Below are 26,164 nucleotides of genomic sequence, written 5' to 3' on the forward strand. Positions count from 1 at the left end.
TTATATATATAAATGGAATTTTGCGCTGATTTTGAAGAGAGGCGCTGGAATCGCCTTATCCTAGCATTTATCTTCGATAGAACCGCTTTCGCAAACTGAAATCCGCTTTCCAACAGTGGAGTACATAGCATTACCAACATGAGGTAGCTTCCCTAGAGATTGTAACTAGGACGACCTACTTTGGTCTACAAACAGGGAAAGGTAAAGAAATATGAATTACATAAGTAGACAAAAAGTTTGTTTTTATATGTAGCAAGGATTATGAATATTATTTTATAGATAAACAAAATTATGTTAAATTGTTTTGAATGTGTTCATGTTTTACATTTAGATTGGAGAAGAAATAAATAAATATATATTGATAATTGCAACGTACAACCAATCAGAATAAGGAAACAGTACGCGTGACGGGTACTTCCATTTGAAAGTTATTCGGTCGCCTGATGAGTATTTACTTATAATATATATCATGTTTTAATAGGGATATTTCGAGGAAAAGAGAATTTCCATGCTCTGAGCAGTAGTGGCTGTCTTTTACAAATGGCGGCTTAGGTAGAAGCACGCTGTTTCCTTTAATCGGCAGATTTTTCATTAACGATTTTTGTGTATATATAGTAAATATTTAACGTTTTTGCGCAAGAATTGATACCGAATGAAACATTAGAGCATTGTACAGAGAAAAAGACAAAATTATTGAAATTCTTAGGCATAAAATCGAGAAAAATGGGAAACGTACTGGCAGCCTCTGTACCTCCTCCACCTTCGCCGCCACCTCCAACCTCAGGTTTACTACCAAATTTAGAAAAACCAGATTCTTCCGAGTCACTGCAGTCGTCTAACAAATTTTCCGATGGTTTGAAAAATCCTGGTACAATCGAGGATCTTCATAAGAAATGTAAAGGTAAGTTATCCCTGTATCTATTCAATCCATTTTCACGTAATCGATGTATTAATCTTTTTTCTTTTGATTATTATTATTTTTTTATTATTATTCTTAGTCTTATTTTCACATTATTGTTACGAAAACAATTGTATATACATGTATTAAAATATTAATTTAATCGTAGATGTATTTCCCGCAAACTTTGAGGGTGCGAAGCTGATGTTTAATAAAGGTCTTAGTAATCATTTCCAAATATCACATACGATAAGCATGAGTTCCATTGCACAATCTGGATATAGGTGTGGTTGAAATTATGAATAAAGTTGGGTACTATTTGGAAACAGATGATCAACAACTGTTACTAATGGTCGAATATGTTCAGGTTTGGTGCAACCTATGTCGGTACTCAGCAACCAGTACCTTCGGAAGCTTATCCAGTGTTACTGGGTGATATCGATCCAACTGGGAATCTTAATGCTAATATTATTCATCAGTTTGGTGAAAGGTTAAGAGGAAAATTAGCTACTCAAGTGCACAAAAGTAAATTTACTGCTGTTCAAATGACAACGGATTATCGCGGTGACGCGTATACAGTCTCTTTGACTTTGGGTAATCCGGATATACTTAATGGTTCTGGTAAGCGCGCGAGGTAAAGATCGATTATATATCATTTTAGAAACGATTATGGTATGGAACGAATTGTTTTTTTAGGCGTTTTCGTAATGCATTATCTTCAAAGCATAACTTCATCTGTCGCGTTGGGTGGAGAAATCGCTTGTCAACGAGGCCCTGCTGTACCAGGAGGTCAAGTAGCTGTTCTCTCAGCCGCTGGAAGGTATACGAACGGAGACTCTACAATTAGTGGTAGTTTAGGTGTGTTAAAGGCGATACTCCTGATGAACCCATTAATCATAATATGGTCGTCTGCCCTATGATTGTGAAATAATTCATAACTAATAACAAAATCGTTTTTCAATAGGTTTATCTGGGTGTCATTTGTGTTTCCATCAAAAAGCTAGTCAGCAGCTGCAAGTTGGTGTAGAATTGGAAATTAATTGCCGAATACAAGAATCTACCGGAGCTATTGCTTACCAAGTCGATTTACCCAAAGCTGATTTAGTATTTAGAGGTATGATAGAGCACGTAGCTGCTAGTTCTAGATTGTTTATTCTATCATTAATTCGTTTATATTCTTAAACTATTTTGTTCCTTCATTCCTTTTTTCATTCGTTTGTTTGTACGTTCGTTTTTGAAGCGTATTTTTTATTATATTCATTATATTTATTATGTTATAGGAACTATAGATACGAATTGGACAGTGGGTGCTGTTTTGGAGAAAAAATTACAACCATTACCATTTACATTTGCGTTAAGTGGTATGATAAATCATAGTAAACCGCAATTTAGACTGGGTTGTGGATTGATAATTGGTTAAGAGTAGCACGTAGAGGAGTGCGAATCGCGTACATAATCTAGTTAAATGTCAAGAAGGAAAACAATGAAGTACCACAGCTTTTGAGGATACTACTCAAAAGAAACTTGTAACTAATATCGACGATTGATGAATATCCAACCTGATTCCCTTCTATTTGTTGATTACCTCATCTGCGCTGCATCGTGTTTATATAAGATCGTTTTTGTTTGTTTATTTTTTATTAAAGAAACACCGTATCAACAGGTTTTCCTAATTGTGTATGTTTCTTCACTTTAAGGCATGCTATCTTCATTATTCCCTTTATACATGATTGGTCGGGGTCGATCAACGTCTTCAATCGTTCGTCGACCGACAATCGTGGCTTGTAAATTTTCTGAGATAAATGACACTCGACAAAAGACGTAAAATATGTGGCGATCTCATCGCGATCATGTCTGTTCTCCGAATATAAAAAAACGCGCTTGTACAATAACGTGAACGGTACCGTCAGCATTTTTTATTTTCGGAAATACACATGTATTCTGTTATACGCTTACGCAACAGGATTAATTCAGAGGCCATAGAAAGATATAATCGTTCATAGTAGAAAAAGGTGTATTGAACAAAAAATTTCTTTGGAATCGAACAGAATTATATAAAAGTATAATAAATTTTACGTTACGGGAAGAAACTATTTTTAATATGTTATTTATTGTAATTTATAGAACCCTTATTCGAGGAAAAATCTTTATATCTGGAGTAAACTCTACGTTCAGATATACGTGTACGTATTACAATTTATCGACTCGTTATTCAGTTTTCTTTGATTCAATAATTCTATCCATACCGGTAGAGAGCGTGTAAGTACAACGTAAACTAAAGCAAAAGAATAAATAGTATACAAGCATCGTTGTGGAACACGAGCTCCGTAGAAATATCGACTTAAATACCGAGCAGTATTATCAATTGGTTACGATACACTTTGTTCTTGCTTTGCCGTGCTTACGTATACTGATGCAAATACGTTTGGAAAAATAAAGCAGCGCACACTCATATCGTTTAACGATGTTGACCTTTGACTCTCTAATCGCCCATCTTTATTTTAAGCTAATAACACGAGTTGTTCTCATATTGAACAAAAAATATAACCGTAAAACGGTAACCGTATTATTTTGCTCGTTTACTCGACAGTTTGGGAGAAGCAAATAGAATAATGAGAGAGAGAGAGAGAGAGAGAGAGGGAGAAAAGAAGAAACATGTATGAGCGGATACATTGATTAAGAATACGCTAAGATTTGAAATGAAATTGTCATATAACGTATCGTTTATCGAGATTTGGACGTAGAATTGTCGATGAAACGTACATTCTCGCGATAACCGATCAAGATTTTCTTGCGCTAAAGATTTATATTTATCTGAGTAATAGCATAAGTATACGCGCGCATGTGTATATATATATATATATATATAGTATAGTGTGCATATATTAGCACACTAGCTTAAGAAAAAAATATAGGCTAAACTTAAGAATAACAATGAATTTCCGCTGTTGCGAATCGTCTTAGCCTATTTATTCGTGTCGCAAACTGGTTTGTATAAATGGAGTTAAGCTTGCGTGGAGATGTTGATTGTTTCTCGACGAATACAATAAGCGATCAGCAGAAAAGTTAAGAGAGGCTGGCAACACGAGCTTAGCCGTGTACAGCGTGGTATGGAGTTTAAGAGCACGACAAAACCAAGTGCATACGTAACTTTCATTTTTTCGTTCAGCGAATTTTTTTATTAACTATGAAATATCGTGTATTATTCGCTAAAAGTGCATCACTATCTGAATTCATGTTTTCTGGTTGTCGCGTATTATATGTATAGGGAGAATGAATTGGATTAGTATCCATTGATCCATATGATTGATCTTGCCGAAGACAAATGAATGAACATGATTGTCCTTGAGTTTCGGTATACGTGCATAGCTTCCGGTAACGCGTTACCGGATCGTGACCGAGCAAAGCGATCGATTTACTCGATCAGAGAGTACGATCAACAGAAACTGGCAGAAACAACCTGAACAATACATATTTCACGGAAGGTAATGGAATATTATAAAACTCACGAAAGTACAGATTATAAGAAGTCATGGGACAACATGAATCATCTTTACAAACAACAAACACCGAAAGAAGGTCATAAGAAGGTCGAGATTCTTTTTCTATATATATTCAGTATTTATATACATATTTTATATATATGCAAACTTACATAGTCATTCGTATTATTATCATCGATCGGTTGTTGTTATTTTGGAAAAATTTGAAAAGCTTTTCATGGCTATAGGCTATAATTGGTAATTTATTTGTGTGAAGCGCCTAGTCTGGGTTCAAGGAAAAAATAAGTTCCATGAGTCACTGAAAAGATCCATATCGAAGGGAAAACTTATGACAATGAATAACCGACGTCGACTATTTTGTATTCTGTACACATCATCGTTGTATTTGCAGAAGGAAAAGTGTTTGCTTTTATATATACGTAATAAATGAAAATTGGATACGAACTGAATCGGATTAGGAATGGAAAACGGGAATATGGACTGGGGAAAAATTTCCGAGCAACGTTGTCGGTGCGCTTAAGGTACGTACTCATGTGCGTTGGTTAGACGTCCAACTCGTCTAAATATTTCATTGAAATATTAGTCGAAGGGCATTCGAGGAATATTAATTCGATTGCTGTGTATTATTTGTAGCACGGCGAGATTAATAATTGAGGTTGGAAGGGCAACAGCGTAAATTAATTAGACACACAAAGGCACAGAGGTAGATGGATGGGGTGGAGGTATCGTGGATCGAGAGAAGGAGAAGAAGGGGAAGGAAAAAAAGAGGGTAAGAGAGTAGGAGGGAAACCGGCAGGGATAATGATAAGGAGAACGAGGAGTTGACGAAGGGGCGAGGTAATGGAGGAGAAGCAGCGACTATATATGTTTATTGGTATACGTTTGCATATATGTACGTATATACGCGTACGATTGATAAGAAAAACACGTTGGAAAAGAAAGGAAGCGGCGCATGCGCTTTTCGCGAGGATCGACGTGTGTCATGGAACGCGAACGTGCACGAGGCGCGTATACGAACAGCGTCGATCCAAATCGATCAACGACGATGCGATCGAATTGATGGTGTGCAATTTTCCTTGGTGCCATTCGCGATATCCCCACCGTAGAATGCGAATAAGTTGTCGATCGCAGGGGAATCGAAACTTCCCCGGTCAGCTAACGTTAGGTCAAAACAGTCCTTCCGAGGTATTTGCCGTCAGCTTTCTTGTTCTTTTCGAAAATTTGTTCACCTTGGTCGTCTCGTTTCCTCTGAAATTGAAGTGCAACGCATTCGGGTTCGTGCTTGGCTGACACGCGCAATCCGATTCGACTCAAGTCGATCAAGACTCGATTCGATTAGATCCAACTCGATACGATCCAATCCGATTGGATCGAACACCATTAGGCTGAATCGATTTAACTCCATCCGATTTGATTCGATCATCCACAGAGTTCTATTTCTCTCTCTCTCTCTCTCTCTTTCACACACAAATACGCGCGCACATATGCACACACATGTATATGCACATGCATACATACTCCGTTATGCATGCTCTCATTCTCACTCTATCGGTTCTTTCGCTCTTTTGCTTTCTCGCTCTGTCGTTCTTTTCGTCGAGTGCCCTCTTTGTTAGCTCCACTCTGCTCACTGGTCTCCTCTGTGTACATAATGCACACCAGCCTCGCTACCGATCTTAGAACAGTGGTCAACGCGTACACGATCCTAATCGGCAAACGGTGAAATTTGAAGGAACCTTTGAAGGGATTGCGAGTAATAAGATAATTTGTATATCGTTGGAATTTGCAGCGGTTAAACAAGTGTTGGCTGTGTTGTAAATTCCCGTTTATGTCACTTGTTCTGTGAAAGTACAAACAATCGTGATAGCCATCGAGTTTCTAACCTCGACTGTAGTATTACAAGTATACAAGTGTGACACGAAAAAAGTAACGCGCGAAGGGACGTTCGATTCGAGATTCGAGTTTCGAAAAGTTGTCGAAGTTTCGAGAACGATCCCACCGAAGATTCGTCCAACGGAGGAGTTTGGCTTCGCGCGGTACCGACATCAAGAAACGGGAGAGGGATGAAGAGTAGGAAATCCGATGATGAAATTCGTGAAGAAATGGCGAAACATCGACGACACATCGACGAATACGGTGAGCGTACTGATTCGGTGATTTCGCGATCTGCGTTTGATCGATTTAGCGGGTCGGCAGACACTAACGGTTAGCGAGCGATTGGAAACGATTCGCGGTCCGTTGATCGAATAGAACGAAGGAATGTTTAGAGAATAGTTTTGGAGAGAAGGTGACAAAATGAGAATGGAGAGGAAAACGAAAAAAAAAAAAGAAAAGAACAAAGCGAGACTGCACGAGTTTCGAGAGCGTCGGAAAGAATCGGTTAACAACGGGCCGCGGTGGTCCGCGAGTCACTGGAAACCTGGGGCCGATCGTGGGGGATGTATATACGTTGGATATCAGAGTGATAATTCTATTACTGGTGACGATAACGCGATGTACGCGTTAATAACTGTCGTCGTTGCGTTTGCGTTTGCGTTTGCGAATCGGCCTACGAGATTTTCGTGAACGGCCATAGATTCGATACGACGCGATGCGACGCCAGGACGCCGGGACTATTCCTCGTTCGTGCTATTCTCTTGCTTTTCTTTTTTTTCCCCGCTACAAATTTCGAAATATTTTCGATATAGTTCGGCAATTGACACTCGACGAACCGCGTATCAGATATACCGATATCGTATATCCTAAACAAGACGACGTAACCCTACCAAGATCTTTTCGTGGAATTTTGAAAATTTGTCCAATGTATTTAGGTATAATCATTCAGGTCGAACGAACCCGAGTAAAGTAGGAAGAAAAAGGGAACGAGGTACGGTTAAGTTCGTAACGCGTATTATTTGCACGTTCGACCATGTTTTTAAAGCCGGTTTGAATATCGGCAAATTTTTTATTTTCCTTTCGTTTTTATGGAAACGGGGTTTTTCAGCAAACTTTTTCTATTTTTAATCGACGTCGGCTCTTGGACGGATTCCATACGACGTTCAGAGATACGAGATCCGAGATACGTGGCAAACATCGTATTAAAGTCGCAGTAGCAATTGAAATTGGTTGGTAAAGACAAGGATCGTTGTCGAGAGATGGAATTTTTCGAGCGTAAAAGCTGTGAACGCGAAGTTCCAATGTTATTTTACAGGGTCCAAGTCCAATCCTGTTATCAAAGTTTTTTTACCATACGATGGACATGTTGTGTCGTCATGGGTCAATGTACGCAACAATAGCGCGATATTAGCGTACTAGCGTTGAAAGTTACCCATTAAATCAATTCGTTGCCGTACAGTTTGCTCGTATATGCAGGAGTTTTCATAAATTCGACAAAAAATTCCAATAGCCCTTCGTGCTCGATAAACGATCCGCGGAAAGAATCAGTTTAGAAGGGACTACCACGTGTCGCGATATCTCGATAACCGATACGTTATTCGTAGATTATTCGTAGATTATCTGTTTAGTCGATATCGGCACGCAACAGGTAACGACGAGAGAAGAAAGAGGAGGAGAAAAAGGAGGAGGATGCGCTGTATCATGGATGTTCGAAAATGGCCGCTACGATGAAACGCTGCGAATGGTTAGTCGCTAACGCGGTTGAAAAGAATTCCTTTCTCTCGGCTCGCTCCGCCTTAATTCCACCCGTTGTTCGATCAAATCGCTCGTAGTAGCCCTTCGAAAACGGCGGAGCGGTCCTTTGAAACGAATCGAAGTATCGAGTTCGGTGCACGGATCTCGTTTCTTGGATTTTCGTTGTTTCGATCGACACGTCGGTATCCGTTTTTAGTTCTCAGCTTTCAACGATAGGTGGTTATAATTTGGCGAATACGCGAGAGGACGCTGCATAAAGACGATACAGTTATCGATGCAACAACATGGCGCGAATTGCGTAATACGCAAAAACGATAACAAGATTCGGTGGAGGAGCGTCTCTTCGAATCTTACGATTCGTTTCTTATTCCATTCGATATAACCTGGCGCGATTATTTCGCTCAGTTTTGTATGCAGGGACCGTCAGAAATTTGATAGACGCACGAGATAGACGGATAGACATATAGATTTGGTGTGACGAGTTTTCGTTCTGGTATCGCGATTAAATCGATCTCGTATCAAGGTTCGTTGTCGTTAAACACAACCTTCCTCTTCTCCCATTCAAGAGTCGGCCAAGTAGTGATTACATATCCCATACACCGCGTACCCTATACCCCATACCACGTATCCTATAGCTAACGCATACCGCATACCGTGTTATTTACGATCCGTTTGGTTGCCTATTGTTTTCGAGTTTCTCGAAACGGTTCGCTCGGTTAGAAATCATAACTCGCGAACGATCGCGAAATATTCCGAGCTACGTTGCTGGAGTTGCTCGCTTAAACTCGCTACGTATACGTATATATACTTACTTACTTACTTACGTTTACTGCTTATTCGCTATTCGCCGCTTCCATCGGTATCGAACAGTCCAATTTAAATAGATTCGCTCGTTTATTTTCCATCGCGTATTTTTCACCAAGCGTACCGTTACGTTCGCGAGCTGATTTTTACGTGCATACATAGCGTGTTCAAGGTTACTTGGACTGCCATTAGTCGAAAGAATAAACTAACGCGCGTATATACGTATGCTTGCAACGATTACGAAGGCCGAAACATTAGAAGGCTAGCAGGCTAAAAGACGGACATACGTTTTATTTATTTTAATATCCGTCGCCGGCGACGTCATCCTTCGTAATAGACTTTGATACTATATATCTGCAAATCGGAAATACAGTTTTTCCTCTAACGATAAGACGGAAAAACGAGCGAGCGTGTTCATCTTCCTCTGTTCGAGGTGGTCGTAAAAAATTAAAAGAACGTGGGAAATCGGTGTCCACGCGGAAGGCTGTAACGATCGATCGATCGATCGTAAACCAAAAGACATTGCGGATATCGGAGTAGCATCTGATTTTGTTCCCTCGAGGCGTCTTAGAAACAATAATTTGTTTCATACTGATCAACATGACGCAACTTATGCTTACGTTAATCGTTTCCATCGCGTGCTAAATCGCGTCAAGTCTTCTCGTTGCAGCATACGTCTGTTCGTACAAACCTTAGTCTCCTTAAAATGTTCGTTTTAATTTATTTCATGCTTCTATCTACATCTTTAACTTATATATGTATATCCATATGTTAACGTTAACACTCCTCTTACTTTTACTATTTTCTACGCCAAAGGGTACACTTTACTTCCAGTTCAAACAAATAAATAAAGATAAAACGAAATAAACTTTCGCGTCCGCTAATTTCGATGCGACGCGATATCCGACGCGCGCGTTGTCTTCTATCTCGACTGCGTGATAGGTGGAATAATGGTTGTTCCATCGAGTAGCATGTGTATTAGCTACGACATACCTACGAGTTATCTCGCGGTACACTGTTCTTCAATGAAGAAACGTTTGGCATCGTTGTATCGGTCCGCCCACTCTCTCTAATTTTGCCTAGTCCAGATCCAAATCCGTGATCGGGTTTCGAATCGGTTGAACGGTACGTGATCATCGCGAATCAATATTTAGATAAAGAGCGTTTGCTTTGCGAACGTCCTTTTCGCGTTAGTCTACGTCGTTAGCTGTCTACGTCGAATGTTTCTCTGTTTTTTAATTGCAGACTTTGCTCTGTCTCTCCGGTCTACTTTCTTCTCGCCCTCCTTGGTTTCGTTTCGTATCGTCGCGACGATAATTTCGATCGAATGCATCAATTCGATGTAGCGAACCATTTTCCGCTTTGCTCTATGACAAGAAGTAAAAATGAAAAAAAAAAAAAAATGAGTGGAATCACGATTCGAGTAAGTTGGGAGCCACTGTCGGTGTGCAACTACTCCAGATAAGGTATCGGCCGACCGCCGGTCTGCGATAACGCTTCGCAGCATGACCCAACGTAACGCGCATCGTCCTGCTTAGCCTCGTTTCCTCCTCCCTCGTTGGTCTTGGTCCGCGTTTACTTTCCGCTGCCGCTGCCACCATGACGGCCATCGTCATCGTCATCACCACGATTGCTGCCACCACCACCACCACACCACACCACCAGCATTGCCACCGTCACCGTCACCACGGTTGCCACTCCTTGTACTTTCCCGCGACTCTCCTTCCCGCGTACCGTACTTACGCCGTACGCCTGACTCGAAAAACGAATAGCGTAACGTATCGTGTTTGCGTTCGAATTTTTGCCAATTCCTAGTCACGCGTTAGAAATACGTTCTATTCGTTGCAAGATAAACGTCCATGACCGTTTCGCTCTTCCGAGCTTCGTCTCGCTTCTTCGTTAAACCTTCTCCGTCCCCACACTTTTCTTTTAACATTGCGCATCTAAAACTACACTTTCGCACGTGTTTCAGCCTCGTTATTGGTCGCGAGCGCGAACGTCGACAGAGAGAACGTCGATCGAGAACCTAGAAATATTTCGTCGTACGGCCACCGATCGCGTTATCGAACTGTCCGCGAGCGCGAGCGCGTGCCCATCGCGATACATCGATATTCGGTACCGGCTTTTAATCTTCTAACTGGCGAGTGGAACAGATTTGTCGAGTCGATCGGCTGCGATCCGAGAAGGATTCGTCGAACGTTTGAGAAAGAGAATGGGAGGCGGAAGAAAGCTTTTACGGATAAGGGGTGGAGTATACTTTTGGAGTGCAGGAGGGAGAACATCGAAACGATAGAAACGATAGAGGCGATAGAGACGATGGAGGTGATAGAAACGCTTACGTATATCGAGCGTCGGAGACACAGCACAATTCCCGGTGATAGGGTAATCTTTCATGGACAGAGATTAGCCAAGGACGCGCAGATAAACCGCGACATTGTTGGCATTCTTTTCTTTCTCTTGCTCCTTTAACATTCCTCCCTTCTCTCCTTCTTTTTCTTCTTCTTCTTCCTCTTCCTCTTCCTCTTCTTCCTCTCGTTTGGCGCCAAGCTGTTCGGCCGACGCTTTCGTTAGCTCTGCGAAATGTTTTTGCTCGATCGGGCAATTCTAGCGGATCGTAAGAGAGTGCGGAAGAGAGAAACCGTCGAGGCACGTACACAACACGTTCCTCCGTCGAGAACACGGTGTGGCCACCTGCGAGCACGTTTATAGGGGTGTGCCTCGCACACGAGTCCTTTGCAAACGCGGTTCTTTTATTGTCACGTTGAAAGAGGCAGCTGAACAATCCTCACGGAGCGTAGGCGAACATGTTTGTTCGTAATCGAGAGACGAAATCGCCGTATTCGTTGCGATCGTCGTGATGGTCGTCGCGACCGTTTGCCCGATCGTCGAAACGACGATGGGACGATCGGCGATGAGAGAGAAAAAGAGGTTATTTTCCCACGTACGAAGCGAACAACGGAAACAGAAAGTTGGGGTCAAAGTTGGAACGAGCGAGTGGCGTTTCGTATGGTTGGCAGGTTTGCCGTTTCGTGCCGTACGTGGATGCGGGTGTTATCGCGAGGACGCCGGACGAGTCGAACGCCGTGCGAGTAGGAATCGTTTTCGAACGAGCGGAGAACGGGTTCGGTATGTTGTCGTCTCAGGTTTTCCCGCAGGGAAAACGCGCACCGAGCCGCGAGTCCCTTAGGAACGCGAACACCGCCCCGAAAACGCCCCCATCGAGTTGTACGGCCGGTTATCTACGCGTACCAGACGCGAGATCGGTTCATCGGTTTCATACGTTCAAACTTGCCAACCCTCCAACCGAAAGCGGCTCGTCCTAATTCCACGAGTTTATTTCCTCTTACTTCTCTCTTTTCTTTTTCTTCCACGAACTGTCGTATATTTTCGCCCTTCCTGATTCTTCGCTCGTTCTACGATTTCTACGATCGGTATCTCTCAACGATACGATTCGTTGTAGGAATGTGAACGATAGAACGGTCCCATCAGAAATCCGCCAACTGGATATCCGTGAACCGTCATTCGTAAACCTTTTCCAGAGGCGAATGTCGCGATACCAAAGTACTCGACGAACTAATGCCATCTGTTACTCGCGGTTCGAACGATTTCAACTACTAGTTCGTAGCTGCGGTAAAATTATCGAAATCGGCACTCTTACGCCAACAGATTGTCGGATGACCACGCGTTTTCCGCGAATCACACTGTTTTTCCCAAGCAGAGCCTTCCCCAGACACAGTAAAAGTCAGATAATTGACTGTAGATTATGGCGAATCACGGTGTTGGTGAGGCTGCCTTAACCTTCGCCTAGTTAAACCCTTGATAGTGCGCAACCTTGCTTCATCACGGAGAGACTCATGTAGCAACGTCGCCGCGTCCCCTCCCTGTACCTTTGGTATTTTGTAAACGTAGTAAAAAGTCTAGGAGACGTTGACTCTTGTCACGCGGTTTTGGAAAAAATTTCCATAACCGTAATAAAAGCGCCTTTCGAGAAGCCATCGCGGTTATTTCCGTGAAACCAAAATTCGTCCCGTCGAACAAATTTTCTCCGTTACGAGGAGTTCATTGGAAACGACAGCGTGGCACGACGCCAAGTACGCACGATGTAACGCGTGTCAAGAATTTTTGCTCTTTCGAATTTTCGAAAGGAACGTGAGAAATGAATGATCGTAACGTGTAAACCGATGGTAATGCGATGGAACAGGACAGTAAAATAATAAGGTGACAAATATTTGCGGTTGTCCTTTCGAAAAGCTTAGTCGGTCGTCTCACTGGACGAAAAACTGTACGCGCGACCACGTATCCGTAGTTTGCGCGCGGCTTTGTTACCCAAACGTTACACCCTTTGTCGGAGAGAGAAAGAGAGAGAGAGAGAGAGAGAGAGAGAAAGAGAGTCTGCAGATCTCTCTGTCTCTCGCTGGAGTAAGAACACGGAAGCGAGGAAGGGTCGAGGAAAAACAAAGGACGTTTTCTGCCCATCGGTTAATCCCTGTGGGATTCCAAGCTGGGACGATCCGCGATTTTCCGATGTAACAACTTTTCTTTTCTCATCGCACGTATCTGCGACACGCTCGTATGTTTGGAGGACTAATTTTGTTAATTACCGAGTCGGAATTGCGCGATTCAACGACGCAGCGTGACGCGATGTGACGAGACGCGATACGACGTCACGCGACGCCAAGTTTATCGTTGGAACGTTGATTCATTGTTTGCGCGGGAACAATCGACCATCACCGACCAAGAAACGAGGCGTTTTGTCTTTCGTCTTTTCGCGGAAAGAAACTCGCACATAGCGGGTGGTGGTAAAACGATTTAAAGCTCGGCAAGCTGAAAAAGGTAACGGGAACTATTCGTTCTCCCCTGGTCTCGTCCCGGGCATCGAACGACCGCTCGCTCCTTCTCTACGTTTCTTTCTTTTTCCTTGACAAACGTAGATTTTGTTATCGCTCGGGGACAGGAGTCCGGCAGTGAAACCGGATGTCCGCCCGCGCGCAGGATGTGACGTCAAAACTGCTGCTCGATGGCAGACCGGCGAATACCGTAAACCTACCCACCCGTCCGCCTCTTGCCTGCTTGCCTGTTAGCCTGCTTGCCTGCCGCCTTGCCTGCTGCTTTGCTTGCTTGCTTTGCCTGTGCTTTGCCTGCCTGCCTGTTTGCCTGCTACGCAAACAATTTTTCGCCCACCCCGCACTTTCATTCGTTCACCTACGACGTCGGTTATACACCGATCTTTTTTTATTATTATCATCCCTGTTCTGTTTATCCTTGTTCTCATCGTTGCATTTCTATTTCCATTTTTTTGTGGTCGTCCCAGTTTTTCTTGCTTATTACGTTCGTATAATAGTCGTAATTGGTGCAATTAAAAGCTATTGGCAAATATGAAAGGAGAAGAACGTATTTCCATGAAATCTAAAATGTAAACATGCATATGGACGATCCTGGAAAACGCATTACTTCAACCCTTATTTTTCGATTTGACCGTAAACAGACGAGGTTGCCCGTTTCTACAAAAACAAAGGAACGAGTACCGTTTTCTAAACTGGTCCGTACGGACCCAGTTTCATCGTTCTCCCAAGTAAGAAGACCGCGAAACCTGACTATTTGTTTATTTTGACGGCTCGTTACCATCCTTCGAAACGCAGATCGCGAGGGAAGCCGTTGGCGCGATAAGATCCTCGACGTCGCCTCGATATTCGCCAACCTGATTTCGAGATACGATTTATCTTTGAGACGAGCACGTAATTGAGAAAAATCGGTGAGCGACGTTTGCTTCAAACGACTAAGACTAAACTAATCAACCGTTTCTTATTCACAGCTGCGGGTGAACGCTAGAAAATTAACTCGAAAATCCCCCCGTCTTAATACCCCATTACCGTCTCGATGTGAATATAGTGGAGCACTGCTGACGACCTTCGACCTTTCGACGACTGATTTATTAGCGCTGCGCTCCCTCTGCGTCTTCACGCACTTGTTTCCTTCTCGCTCTGCCTCCTTTTCTCTCTTTCTGCCTCGCTAACTCCCATTCTCTCGTTAGCTATGTGGCTCGCCGGCTATATACATAACTCACTCGCCCCGAGCGTGTATGTATGTAACGTATAATGTATATGTTTCATCTTCTCTTCGAATGCTCGCTCCCATCGTTGCCGTGAACTCGATCCAACGAAATCATATTTAAACCGGGCAGATCAGTGGGTCGATACGCGTCGATCTCGACGCTTATTATGCACAATGTTTGCTGTAAATACGTAGTTTTGTAAATAAAGCGCTTTTGCAAGCGGAAATTACTCGTTCTTATTTTACTTTATTCGCAAGTATGTTTCAAGAAAATATTGCGCCGCGTCACATTTTTATCGATATCTTCGATCGATTTCCGAATGAAGAAGACGCGACGACGTTTTCAACGCGAAAATTATACGCAATACGAATATTTCTACGATCGAGATATAACGTCGAGCGAACTCGGTAACTTAACACCCGTCGACGAAGACTACTAACTATCGGAAACGAATTCAACGGTGGCGAAATTTCCAAAATTTTGCTTCTTTATCCACTAGTTAATACAACGTTCGATACTCGTTGCCAGACATAGTGCACATTCTATACCTCTCGACTCTCATAATTACGACGTAGCTGCAAGTAATCTTAAATCTTCCGGCATTGAGTAACGGAAGAAAACCTAGTAGATGTAGATCCTAGATCGCTGATTTACCGAATGTCCAGATGGACAGATTGCGAATTGTAAAGTACAAAAATTGCTGAAAAATTACTCTCTTCTACACGGTAACATTTCACCACTTAGGGCTATTTTGACTAAATCGAATTGCCTACCTCGTTAACCATGGTTATCGCTATTCTATCTATTTGGGTAATCCTTATTATCGTTAAAACATCTCTTAAAGCGTTCGTTAGTGGCGGACAGAAAGAGGTTTATGTAATAAGAGTTACGAAAAGACACGGTAATTTTACAAAATCTGTTTACGCAATTTAACAAGACGAAAGAATAAATATAACACATTTATTACTACAGAATTACTATATTGCCACAGAATGGATGAATGTTATCAACGTGGTAAACAGTCGTTAATATACAACTTACTAAGATTCATAGTGTATCAATTTGAAAATGTTGTTTATCTTGACTTAGTTAAATATACTTTTAGCTTTTATATTTATCGCGAATTTCAAACCTCTGTGTAACGTCTTTCTCTTTTTCTTCTCTTCGTCCCGTATATGTTTACGCGTGTAATTTATCTCTCTCCACATCAAATCTTAAACCAACTGGTTTAGCTCGTTAATAACGACGATAATAATAATATTCATCGTGCTGGTAGTCGTTCGATCGAAGTCGAAACGAACCAGTTCGCTTTCCGGTCGACATTGTTTTATCCGAACAAATGTAACAACGTAAGAATGTAAAAACCATAAGCTAACAAGTTCCAATAGAAGTCTACTTTTCTTACGTAACTCCGTGCGGTTGACCGTCACTGTGTCCGTTCCACCGTCGCATCGATAACGACTTACGTTAACGTTTACGTCGATGCGCTAAAAGTGGCGCTTAACCACTTGGTTCGGAGCTGAAGAAGAAGAAGGAGGAAAAAAAGTAAGAGGAAAAAAATCGTAGGGTGAGCGTGCTTTAGTCAAGGGTAAAGGAACGAAAGAGCAAGGGGAGGTAGGAACATGTCCCATAGCGCGATCGGTTCCCTTCTCGTGTTACGCCACGCAGTCTGCGTTTCGTTGTTTCGCGGCTCGTGACGGCTGACATGTATCACGAGAGCCGCACGAAAGAAACGGACTCGCGTAAATCTCGATGGATGCATCGGTGGCAAGCTTTTACCGAAAGAGAATTCCCGATGCCTGTATTTACGTCGTTATCGAATTTCGTCTCGTTTAGTTTTGTTTCGTTCCTGGAACGAGGCTGCCAACATATCGCGTAAAATAGAAAACAAAGTTGAAATTTATTGTTTAGTTATTCAAATGTATTATGGCAGTATCACGTCGTTTACTAACATAGACTATAGCCCGATATACGTTTGCACGCGCGGAAATCAAATAAACATACGTTAAAGAAATACAATTCCACGCTACAAGTCGGTGCAAGATACATTTAAACGAAGTATTTTTAGCAAAACAGACGAAGCGGTCAGCGTAGCAATTTGCATAATTAAGGATACGGTACAACGGGTCCAAACAACCGTACCTTGAACGTATATCGCTGACATAAAAAGAGGTTATACGGGTAACAGCATTTGGTACAGAGAGAAGTCGACATATATTAACGAACAAATGATTAACGATCGATAGAAAGTGACATATGGAACGGGAGTTGGAATTGGAATTACGACTTTTACAACGGTTGCTGATGTGTTTCTTAAAAGACGAGCAGCGTCGCGCAAGAACTCGGGTAAAAGTAGACGAGCGAGTAAACTGCAAATGCGACCGATACAGCTACTGCGGACATAGTTGATCCTGTACAGAGGCGTGCGAAACAATGGAACATTTAATAATGGAATAATGGAAAAACGGACGTGGAAAATTTCTGGGCAGCCTGTGTAGTTGTTTACGATGTTACAGGCAAGCGTAACGTCGGCTATGAATCTACGTCGTTCGAACGTAAAAGATCCGAGGGATGTTAAGAAATAAAAATTGAAATCGATGCGAAATTTATGTGGCGATCCTCGTTTTTCTTCTCTTCTCTTCTCTTCTCTTTTCTTATCGTAACGCGTGGACTTTACCAAGAGTCGCGAGTTGTACGCTCTTCTCCGAAACAAATATGTCATTTTTTATCAAGATGCACGAGCGTGGGGGTCGCGTGGACCAGTAGCGGTAAAGTCGCGCCGATCGCTGCGCTCGCGTTCTCGTGTCTCGCTAAAGCCTATTTTCTTAATTTATAGATACGCGGTCGTAATTGGCAGCTTTCAGGATTCATAAACGTTTTTTTCCCTCTTCGGGACGTTGGTCCGATAGGCTGGTCGGAAAGTTAATGGGGCTAAACGAATACGAGACCGAGGATAGAGCCGTGTTCGACCATATTTTGGTAAAAAACACGACAGAAACTCGACACCTAGCATTCTCGTAGCCGCGTCGTATTAGCTTCGAACGGATTCGACTTGGTCGCAACTCGACCATTTCCAACGATCGTAACGCTATATATCTCTACATAACCAAATAGATGCGCGCTAGTTTTCTTTTTACGATCGCGTATTCGTCAGACGCGGAGAAACGCGAAACACGTAGGTTCTTGCCTGTACTTATACCGTACCAATACTTGGACGATTGTCGATCGTCGATTCGTTTTCACGTATCGTTCGTAGGTTTGTAGTTTGTAAGTTCATATTCGTTTTATCGTCGTTCCCCCTTCTGTGAACTCGTTGCAAAGATGGTCGGCATTGTTTCCTTGTTGGAGACGCCGTTAACGATCCTAACCGCTACGTTTCTCTTTTATTCTCTCTTTCCTCTTTCGAAGGGCGAGCAGTCCGCTGGAATATTTGCTTTCCTTCCTTTCTTCCTCGCCTGTTTTTTCTTTTCTTTTCTTGCATCGTGTACGGATCCTTCTCGGTACGGGTAGGTCGTGCGTGGACGCGCCTTCTTTTTACACCGTTCCAGGTACAGCGTTGGATACACGTTCGTCAACTTTACCATGGCAAAAGCTAATCGCGCGTCGCATTCTCCCTCTTCCTGGTCCCACGAGCGGAACTCTGAATTATCGTAGATTTACAACTACGGATCTACGATTTTACAAGCTTATTTTTTAGCGACAGATACAGATGCACCAGTCGAGATACAGAAACGAAGAACCGCTGAGATAAACGAGGGTTACCGACCGCCTCCGTTCCTCTACCACTGTCGTGAATGTACTTACTTACACATATTCATGTACTCTAACCCTCTCTCCATCCCCTTAGCTGGTCATGTTCCATGCGATATCTATCCACTGGTTCAATTGGAAAACTCCTTCGAGTATCGAGAATATCTCGATCGGGGCTGTTACCTACTTCGATAGATGTCTATCGAAAGAATTACCGTTTCGCAAAAACCTATGCCGTAATTGCCCGCAATTGCCCGTAAATGCTCGTAATGGTCGTGTGCCGTGCTATTTCGTATTTCAGTCCCTGTTTTACTTGGAACGATATCCGTGTCGTTACGGAAGGGCAAAGTAAACAAAGCGGTAATTTAAAGCGCAAGATTCTCTGTTCGGTTAAGTCGAAGCACCTAGCCGGTTTTCTGTCGAATAGGTTACGCCGAAAACGTATACCGGCCGATTGGCATCGAGCCAAAGCTGGACTCGAGATCTGTCCGCGTAAGGAACGTTTGGTCTTTGTACAATGGCGTTGTTGTTCTATCGCGGAATGTACCGTCGTTGCTCTTCTACTTGAAACGCGCGACCATTCCACGCTATTCTACTTTGTTCTAATCCATTCCGCGTCGACCCACGGTTTCAGAAGGGAGGTCTACGCTATCCTTAGCTAATTCGAGGGCAGACTACCAACGTAGTTTCCGTATATATCCACGCGCTCGTCTTGTTGTTCTCCAGCGATTGTACCGCATCGATGCTTACGTATATCGTCCTCTTATTGTATATCTACTCGTAAATAGGGATCGATGAGTTGAAACAAAGTTATTTTATCGCATCGTAAAGTGTATTCCCGGAGGAAGCGGCGAGATCATGGGAAAGGGATAAAGGAAGGAAAGAAGGGAAAATAAGAGCAGAGAAGATGGGACGAAAAGGATAGGGTGAGAAGGAGGGAACGAGAAACGGGGAGAGGATGAAGAAGGTCGAGATAAAGGGACTATTCAATCTCTGAAAATCTCGTCGTAAACCGCATCGATGTGCGCCGTCTTGCTCGTCTACGTTGCGGATAACAGTGAACGTTTTTATGGGGCCAAGAAGATAAGAGCAACCTCTGCCCCCGTTGTACAAAACGTCTTCCGCTCGGCCAACGGAATCTCTTTTCTCGCTACCACTTCTATGGGGAACGTTAACCTCGTTTCTTTGGCTGAGAGCATTGTAAGAACCGCGCAGCGAAAGAACGATGAAATATTCGACGGCTCTCGGCTAAGATTTACGACGCGCCTATGTATAACGAAAGGGTGGTCTCTCGTAGTCTTTTCGCGTACGCGTGTAACGAGCCAATACTCGCTCAGAGCCACTGGCTAAACGATAAAAGGACGAGGTGGAGGGAAACAATGTCGGAGAGATCGATTCTTTACTTTACAAGGGCGACGTTCATTCCACGCAGCTACTCTCTACCAGCAATTAATGGAATAGGTGAGGCAGGCAACGGGATGAGACAGCGATAGGTTCGTGACCGATATGGTGCGATTTGGTTTCGCAACGCGAGCGAGAAAGAGGTTTCTCGGTGGTTTGCGCGGCGTCGTATATTTTCTTCGTGCAGATTGATTAATCGGGGTCGTGACTTTTGCGTCTTCGCAACTCCGCGCTCCTATACGCTCTCTCATTGACACGACTAGACTCGATTCGATTCGATTCGATCCGATCGTAGCCGATTCGAACACGCAATAACGGAGTTCCGTTATCGACGCGTCAATTCCATTATTCCAAACATCGCTTCGTCTTTGAACTCTTAGCGAAAAATATATGCACTTTTTCGATAGAATTGGCGAGTCGCGGTGGAACGGAGCAACGTCAGATAATCCAGCGAACCTGACCTTTCCAATTCGATTAACTAGCGTCAATAAGGTCGGTTGAATGTTAACCGACGACACAGGGCTTTCGAGCAAAGATACCGCGCACAGATACGTTTCGATCGTTTACGAAGTTTCCGTGACTGTCTTGCTTTTCCTCTCAAAACGTACCTTCGTATTCGTACCTTTGCATTTGCCTGTGTTTTATGCTTCCGTTACCGTATCTCTCCGCCTCCGCCACCGTGGATGTCTTCTCCTCCCATCTCCCTTTTCTTTGCTTCTTTTCTCTCAATCCTCCAATCGCTGTTTCAACCCTCTGTGAATTTCCCCCTTTTGCCTCCGGTTCGAACGTAGAGTCCATAGGGATCGTCGAAACGACTTCGTTGCTTTTTCCGATCGTACACGTGTATCGCCCTCGATAAGGACGATGTATCTCGATAAGACGAGGTTGTACGTACAGGGACAGCCGGTAAACGGTGTTTCCTGTGAAACCGATCGAGAGAGAACGAAGGAAGACGAAAGTGGAAAGAAAAAGATCGAAGAATATTTCGTCTACCCGATGGCTATCGTACAGGGTAGTATGGTATAACCGAGGTTCGATTTTCTTTCTTTTTCTCTTCTCCATTGGCACCTGGGCAGGCGCGTCGGCTAGTTTTCTGTTTTCCAGCTGAAAAATATAAACCGACCGATGCAAAGCGCAAACGCGTAAAATCATATATACGAGGAGAATGTGAGCGAGTTTGCACGATCGCTAACGAGCTACAGATAACGACGACGAATGGTTATTTTTGTACCGTAGCGGTTAGCAACAGTTTGTTGGCGTGTGTCATCGAAACGCCTCGAGCAGCATATTTTCCATCTAATCGATCGATCGTGTATCGGTTGACCGGTTTTCGTCGTGCCGTGATTACTATGATACGTGGCAGCGGCGATGCTGTTACGTGGTTCGCAAGATCGAAAGTGAATGCTGGTACGATTTTGCGAAATCGACGATGCTTTGGACGATCGGAGAAATCGAGCCTCGAGTGGTTCGCTCGGTCGATCGATCGTTTGGTTTAGCCGATCCTTTGCATTGGTGTTGACAGAGTTGACGGAATACATGGACGACACGGCGACGGACTACGCCACAGAAAGGAAAGCGAGATGCGTAAAAGTGGTCGGGGGTAGCGTGGAAGGGTACGACGACCAAGAATCGATCAGGCTGATGCGAATCGAGAGCGGGAGATCGGTAGCCGTGCAACTTTTTCGACAACAGCAACAACTGGACGACCAGGAGAGGGAATGGCAAAGGCAACGACAACGGCAACCGCAACGCCACCAACAGTTACCTTACGAAAAGCATGGAACCGAAGAAGGCGGGGACATGGTAGGCGGGCTGGAGGCGGGACAGCAGGAAATTGAAAATGGCGCGGTCGAAGAGGCGAGTAACGCCGAACCGGTGGTTACGATTCTCGTCTCGACGGAACAGGAAAACGACGTCGACGCCGTTTACGGCATGCACTCGCTCAACTTCGTCAGCCAGGATTCCGACGTAGGAGAAAGGTGAGCAGTCGGGGAATATAGGCGCGTTCGACCACGAATAGGGGCGCAGGTATCGGGCGAATCGTTTCGACGCGTTACGTTACACGGTCGGTCGAGTAATCGCGTTCAACGATCCGTCCTTGATCTCGAAGCGACGAAATCGAGCGATATAAGCAAGCGGCATCGTTTTCGCTCGCCGAGCGAAACGATCACGGCACGTTCGAGCGTCGAGGCAAACGCGAAATATTAACGAATTATCGTGTGTCGGTTGTCAAGGGGTTATCGCGATCAGGATTCGGGCGAGTACGGGGGCGGCGATTCCTCGAAACAGGAGGAGCAGCAACAACAGCAACAGGTCTCCCAACCCCTTTACCAGCAGCATCACCAACAACGGCAGCGTAGGCAGCCACAGCCGCAGCAGGACCACCACCTCCACAACCCCCACTACGATTACGACCACGACCACCACCACCACCACCACCAACACCAACACCATCGGTCGCAGTACGTTCAACTAGGGGCGAGAGAAGTATCGGTTACCGAGGGTGGGGATAACGGACGGTCGGGCGAGGTCTGCGCGTTGTCGGAGGAAAATCGGGCCGGCAGTCACGCGCTTCGCTCTACCATGCATCGTTATGGTAGCGAGTCGCTCTCGCCGACTGCGACCGATCACCACCACCACCAGCACCATCACCACCACCACTCTCAGCGCCACCACCATCAACAGCACCATCATCACCAACAGCAGCAGCAGCAGCAGCACTTACAATCGGACGCGACCCAACAAAGTGTGGTACTCTCTTCGGCAAGTCATCGTCATTTGGAGGAACAAGAAGCGCATTCGCTCTCGCACTCGCACTCGCAATCGGTGCCTCATCAAGAGACGGACGAGGATACGGAGAGAACGAGTGGAATTACCGCGGCCATGAGAGGCGCTCGTGGAGATTTTACCCTTGGTATGTTGTTTCCGAATCTTAGCACCACCGGTGCGGCCAGTTCGGCCGGCGACGTCGGTGCGAACGACGGCCATCAACAACAACACGGTCACCATCATCATCATCATCACCACTTGGAAGAAGTATTACCGGATGCCGCGTACCTCCAACATCAGATACGGGCGAGCGGAGGTGGTGGAGGTACCGGTAACGGTAATAACGGCGGTGCGGATGGCGGGGGCGGAGGTGGAGGTGGCGCGGAGGGTAATGGTGGCGGTGGTACTGGTAGCGGCGGCGGAGGTTCACCGACTCTCCGAACCGGCAGTTCACCGGGTTCCAGTCGCAGTCCGCACGACGATCAACAACTATCGTCGCCTCATCGTCAAGGACAATCGGAGGGAGGAGGATACAGCCCGAGCGAGCACGGTAGGCAATCGTACGCTCACTTGACCGCTATGCAACCACCGTCTTCGGTTCAAGCCAATCACGGTCTCGGCCAGGACACCAGCGATCGTGTATCCGATCAGCTATACATGGACTCGATATACGCTCATCACACGGTAGGAACGGCTCATCATCATCAAGATCACGAGGCAGGCTCGTCGACGCCGCACTCGCCTACAGGCCCGCTTTCCAGGTTAGTAGCAGTACGCTCTCTGTTTTTCCATCTGCTCGACCAACGACGACAGCGCGGTACGACCGTTCTTCGTTCCATCCAGACATTACGCCGTTCGATCGTTAAATGGAGAAATCGCGCGGTCCCATCTGGCGATGCGTTGCTGCGCCGTAAGCCAGGCGCAAGAACCGCGCGTGGTCATAGGACGTGAATACCCGCTCGAAGGTTTACCGTTCGCAAGAGTATTTACACGGCGGCTTATGGGATGCACGCTTCGTGTTTCCTCGAGTATTGTATACGTAGGCGATACAAAACCAAAAATAAAGCTGAACCGACGATGGAATACAGTGTGACGCTTCGCCGGCCCTATGCTAACAGTTTTGTGAAAATGAACACAACGCCCTTTGGTGTTTGCCGATGATTCGTCCAGGCACGAGCCGCCGTTGCCGTCACCGCTCGTCCTCCGAACGTTTTTTTCCATCGATAGTTTTACGTCCGCTTGAATTTTGCAACGTGCGCGGCGCGACCGTACGTTCCTCTTTTGTCTGTGGATCGGCGAAAAATTCGCACGCCTCGACGCGAGTCTCGCGAGTCGAGTACGGCATAGGATTTGTACCAGAACCGGAGCTCGGTCTCTTCACGCTGCAGCGATAAGAGTTTATTGACTCCGATAGAAACGATTCTTCGATCGCGCGCGTTGTCCGTGTCTCGCGCGTCGGCAGAACGAAACGTTATCGGCAGTCGTGTCGATTACGCGCATTGCCTTTTCCGATTCATCGATGTTCGTCGATTCGTAAAACGGCCAACTCGAAATCTCGTGGGCTCGGTTTCACAGCGTATACGCATGCGTAGCACGCACGCCAGCTCCTTGGCCATTTTCGTGTTTGTCGATTTCCTCATGCTCTGCGCGCGTGCACAGGGGCCACGACCTTCGAATTTAGATATGGAAAGTTCGGGTGCAGAGGACAATCCGTGCTTTTCGTTTCTCTTTTTGCGGGATATATCTCGTTGCCGTGATTATATTGCTCTAATTGTAAGATCCGAGATGACGTAAAGTCTCCTCTTCTGTTTACTGTCCACGATCTCGTAACCCCGTTGTTCTTCTTTCCATTTCTCGATCCTCTCTGCAGGCTACCCATGAAAGCACGCTACTTGATCGTTACTTGTTCGTTACTCGTTCGTTGCTCGTTCGTTACTCGTTCGTTACTCGTTCGTTGCTCGTTCGTTACTCGTTCGTTGCTCGTTCGTTACTCGTTCGTTGCTCGTTCGTTACTCGTTCGTTACTCGTTCATTGCTCGTTCGTTGCTCGTTCGTTGCTCGTTCGTTACTCGTTCGTTGCTCGTTCGTTGCTCGTTCGTTACTCGTTCGTTACTCGTCCGTTATTTGTTTGTACGTAATTCGGTCGACGCGTGGCAGCATAGCTATAGTCGGGAACGAAAAAAAAATGCGTACGTAGTATGTAAGCAGTCAGTAATCGTTGATCTTTGACGCAAAGTTCGTCATCGTGAATCATCGTGCAGGGTTTACAGTCCGACAGAGTCGTACCCATCGCGTTCTGAGAAACCTTTTGGTATCGTGTGACATGACGACGGCGACAGACTCGAGAAAGAACGCGTTCTTGCGTCCGAGGATCGTGAGGGTGGGGCAGACGTACGACGCGCGATATACATCGTTCGTAAGTGGTAGTAGTTCTTGGTCGTTCAAACTCTCGTGGTAAACGGAATAGACGAGAAAAACGGGCAGATCGAAACGGCGACGGATACGACGAAAGAGCGACGCGAAGCAGCGGTGAATGTTTTTACTCGAGCGGTACGAACGCGATCGATCCTCGTGAATGAAAGTAACTCGAGACGGCTACTCACGGCTCTTTCTTTTTTTTTTCAAGCTTTTCTTCGCGCAACGCGAGACGCGGTTCGTTGGCAGAATTATCGCGCTCGCGATGTCGCGTCGCTGACGATAGTTATCAATGGCACGATCGTTTCGTGCAAGTACCTGCACGTGCGGTTACTTACTACGCGTAGTAGGATAGGCAGCTACGTTATCCGTATCGTAGCTTTTCGTCGGCATGTCGCTTCTCCAACGTAAGCTGGCTCGTTGGGGAAGATTAGAAAGAAACGAGAATAGGTATAAGAGACCAGGAAAGGCGGTCGACGGTCGACGGTCGCAGGATCGGTGGTAGATCGGCAAGCGCGGAACGATGGTGGGGAGTTGAAAAGAACGCGCGAGAGAGCGTTAATCGAGGGCGGGAGCGAGGTATCGCGAGAGGGGAGGCGAACGAACGTAGAAAAGAAACGAAGGAAGGGAGAGATTCACGGAAGGGGAAATCCTGACCACGTTCGAGGACCTGGAACGCCATTCGCCTCGTACGTTTCCCGTAAGTACGCGTTGTCCGTTTCTGTTCGGCGAAAGAATCGTCGAACGAGATTGCGTTCGGTTCTCGCGTCCGAGTTTAGTCGCCGGAATATAGCGAGAAGCAAGAAGACGAAGATCAAGAAGGGCAGAAGAAGACCGAACGAGTCGCGAACGAGCAAAGGCTCTAGGTCCTTTCGGGCAACCACGCGAACGACGTTATGCAGTGAGTGTTTTCGATAAACGTTACCTCTTCCTTGGTTCTCGTTTA

At 45.1% G+C, this 26,164-nt stretch overlaps 2 protein-coding genes and 1 long non-coding RNA gene across 8 annotated transcripts in view; 2 read left to right on the forward strand and 1 right to left on the reverse strand.

Moving 5' to 3' along the window:
- Positions 1-518: 518 nt before the first annotated feature.
- Positions 519-2,571, forward strand: LOC100651454 (mitochondrial import receptor subunit TOM40 homolog 1). Its single transcript, XM_012312960.3, has 6 exons — positions 519-901; positions 1,068-1,182; positions 1,266-1,519; positions 1,595-1,756; positions 1,863-2,012; positions 2,179-2,571. Exons 1-6 carry the CDS (start codon positions 724-726, stop codon positions 2,316-2,318), a joined length of 999 nt encoding a protein of 332 aa, XP_012168350.1. The 5' UTR covers positions 519-723; the 3' UTR covers positions 2,319-2,571.
- LOC125385795 lies at positions 2,226-14,646 on the reverse strand. Its single transcript, XR_007225435.1, has 2 exons — positions 8,853-14,646; positions 2,226-5,649 (listed from the first exon to the last, which is right to left on the reverse strand). It is a non-coding gene; the product is annotated as an uncharacterized LOC125385795 (long non-coding RNA).
- The window catches only part of LOC100651336 (hornerin), a 32,240-nt gene continuing 11,722 nt past the window's right edge, over positions 5,647-26,164 (forward strand). For 3 of the 6 annotated variants that reach the window (XR_007225432.1, XM_020864857.2, XM_020864859.2), the window contains exons 1-2: positions 21,300-22,014; positions 22,270-23,565. Coding sequence is in view for 5 of the 6 variants with exons in the window: in XM_020864857.2 (XP_020720516.2) it covers positions 21,437-22,014; positions 22,270-23,565 (1,874 nt within the window). In the remaining variant the exon portion in view is untranslated. Of the gene's footprint in view, positions 6,535-16,310; positions 16,430-21,214; positions 22,015-22,269; positions 23,566-26,164 lie in introns of those variants that run through there. The other 3 variants (XM_012312950.3, XM_012312951.3, XM_020864858.2) reach the window with 3 other exon arrangements.

The sequence above is a fragment of the Bombus terrestris genome, chromosome 10 (genome assembly GCF_910591885.1).
Source record: "Bombus terrestris chromosome 10, iyBomTerr1.2, whole genome shotgun sequence".
In the NCBI taxonomy this organism is placed as follows: Eukaryota; Metazoa; Arthropoda; class Insecta; order Hymenoptera; family Apidae; genus Bombus; species Bombus terrestris.

Coding starts and splice junctions, on each gene's coding strand:
- LOC100651454 (XM_012312960.3), top strand. CDS start 724: ATGGGAAACGTACTGGCAGCCTCTGTACCTCCTCCACCTTCGCCGCCA. Junction 902..1,067: donor TCTTCATAAGAAATGTAAAG/GTAAGTTATCCC, acceptor ATTTAATCGTAG/ATGTATTTCCCGCAAACTTT. Junction 1,520..1,594: donor GGATATACTTAATGGTTCTG/GTAAGCGCGCGA, acceptor TTGTTTTTTTAG/GCGTTTTCGTAATGCATTAT.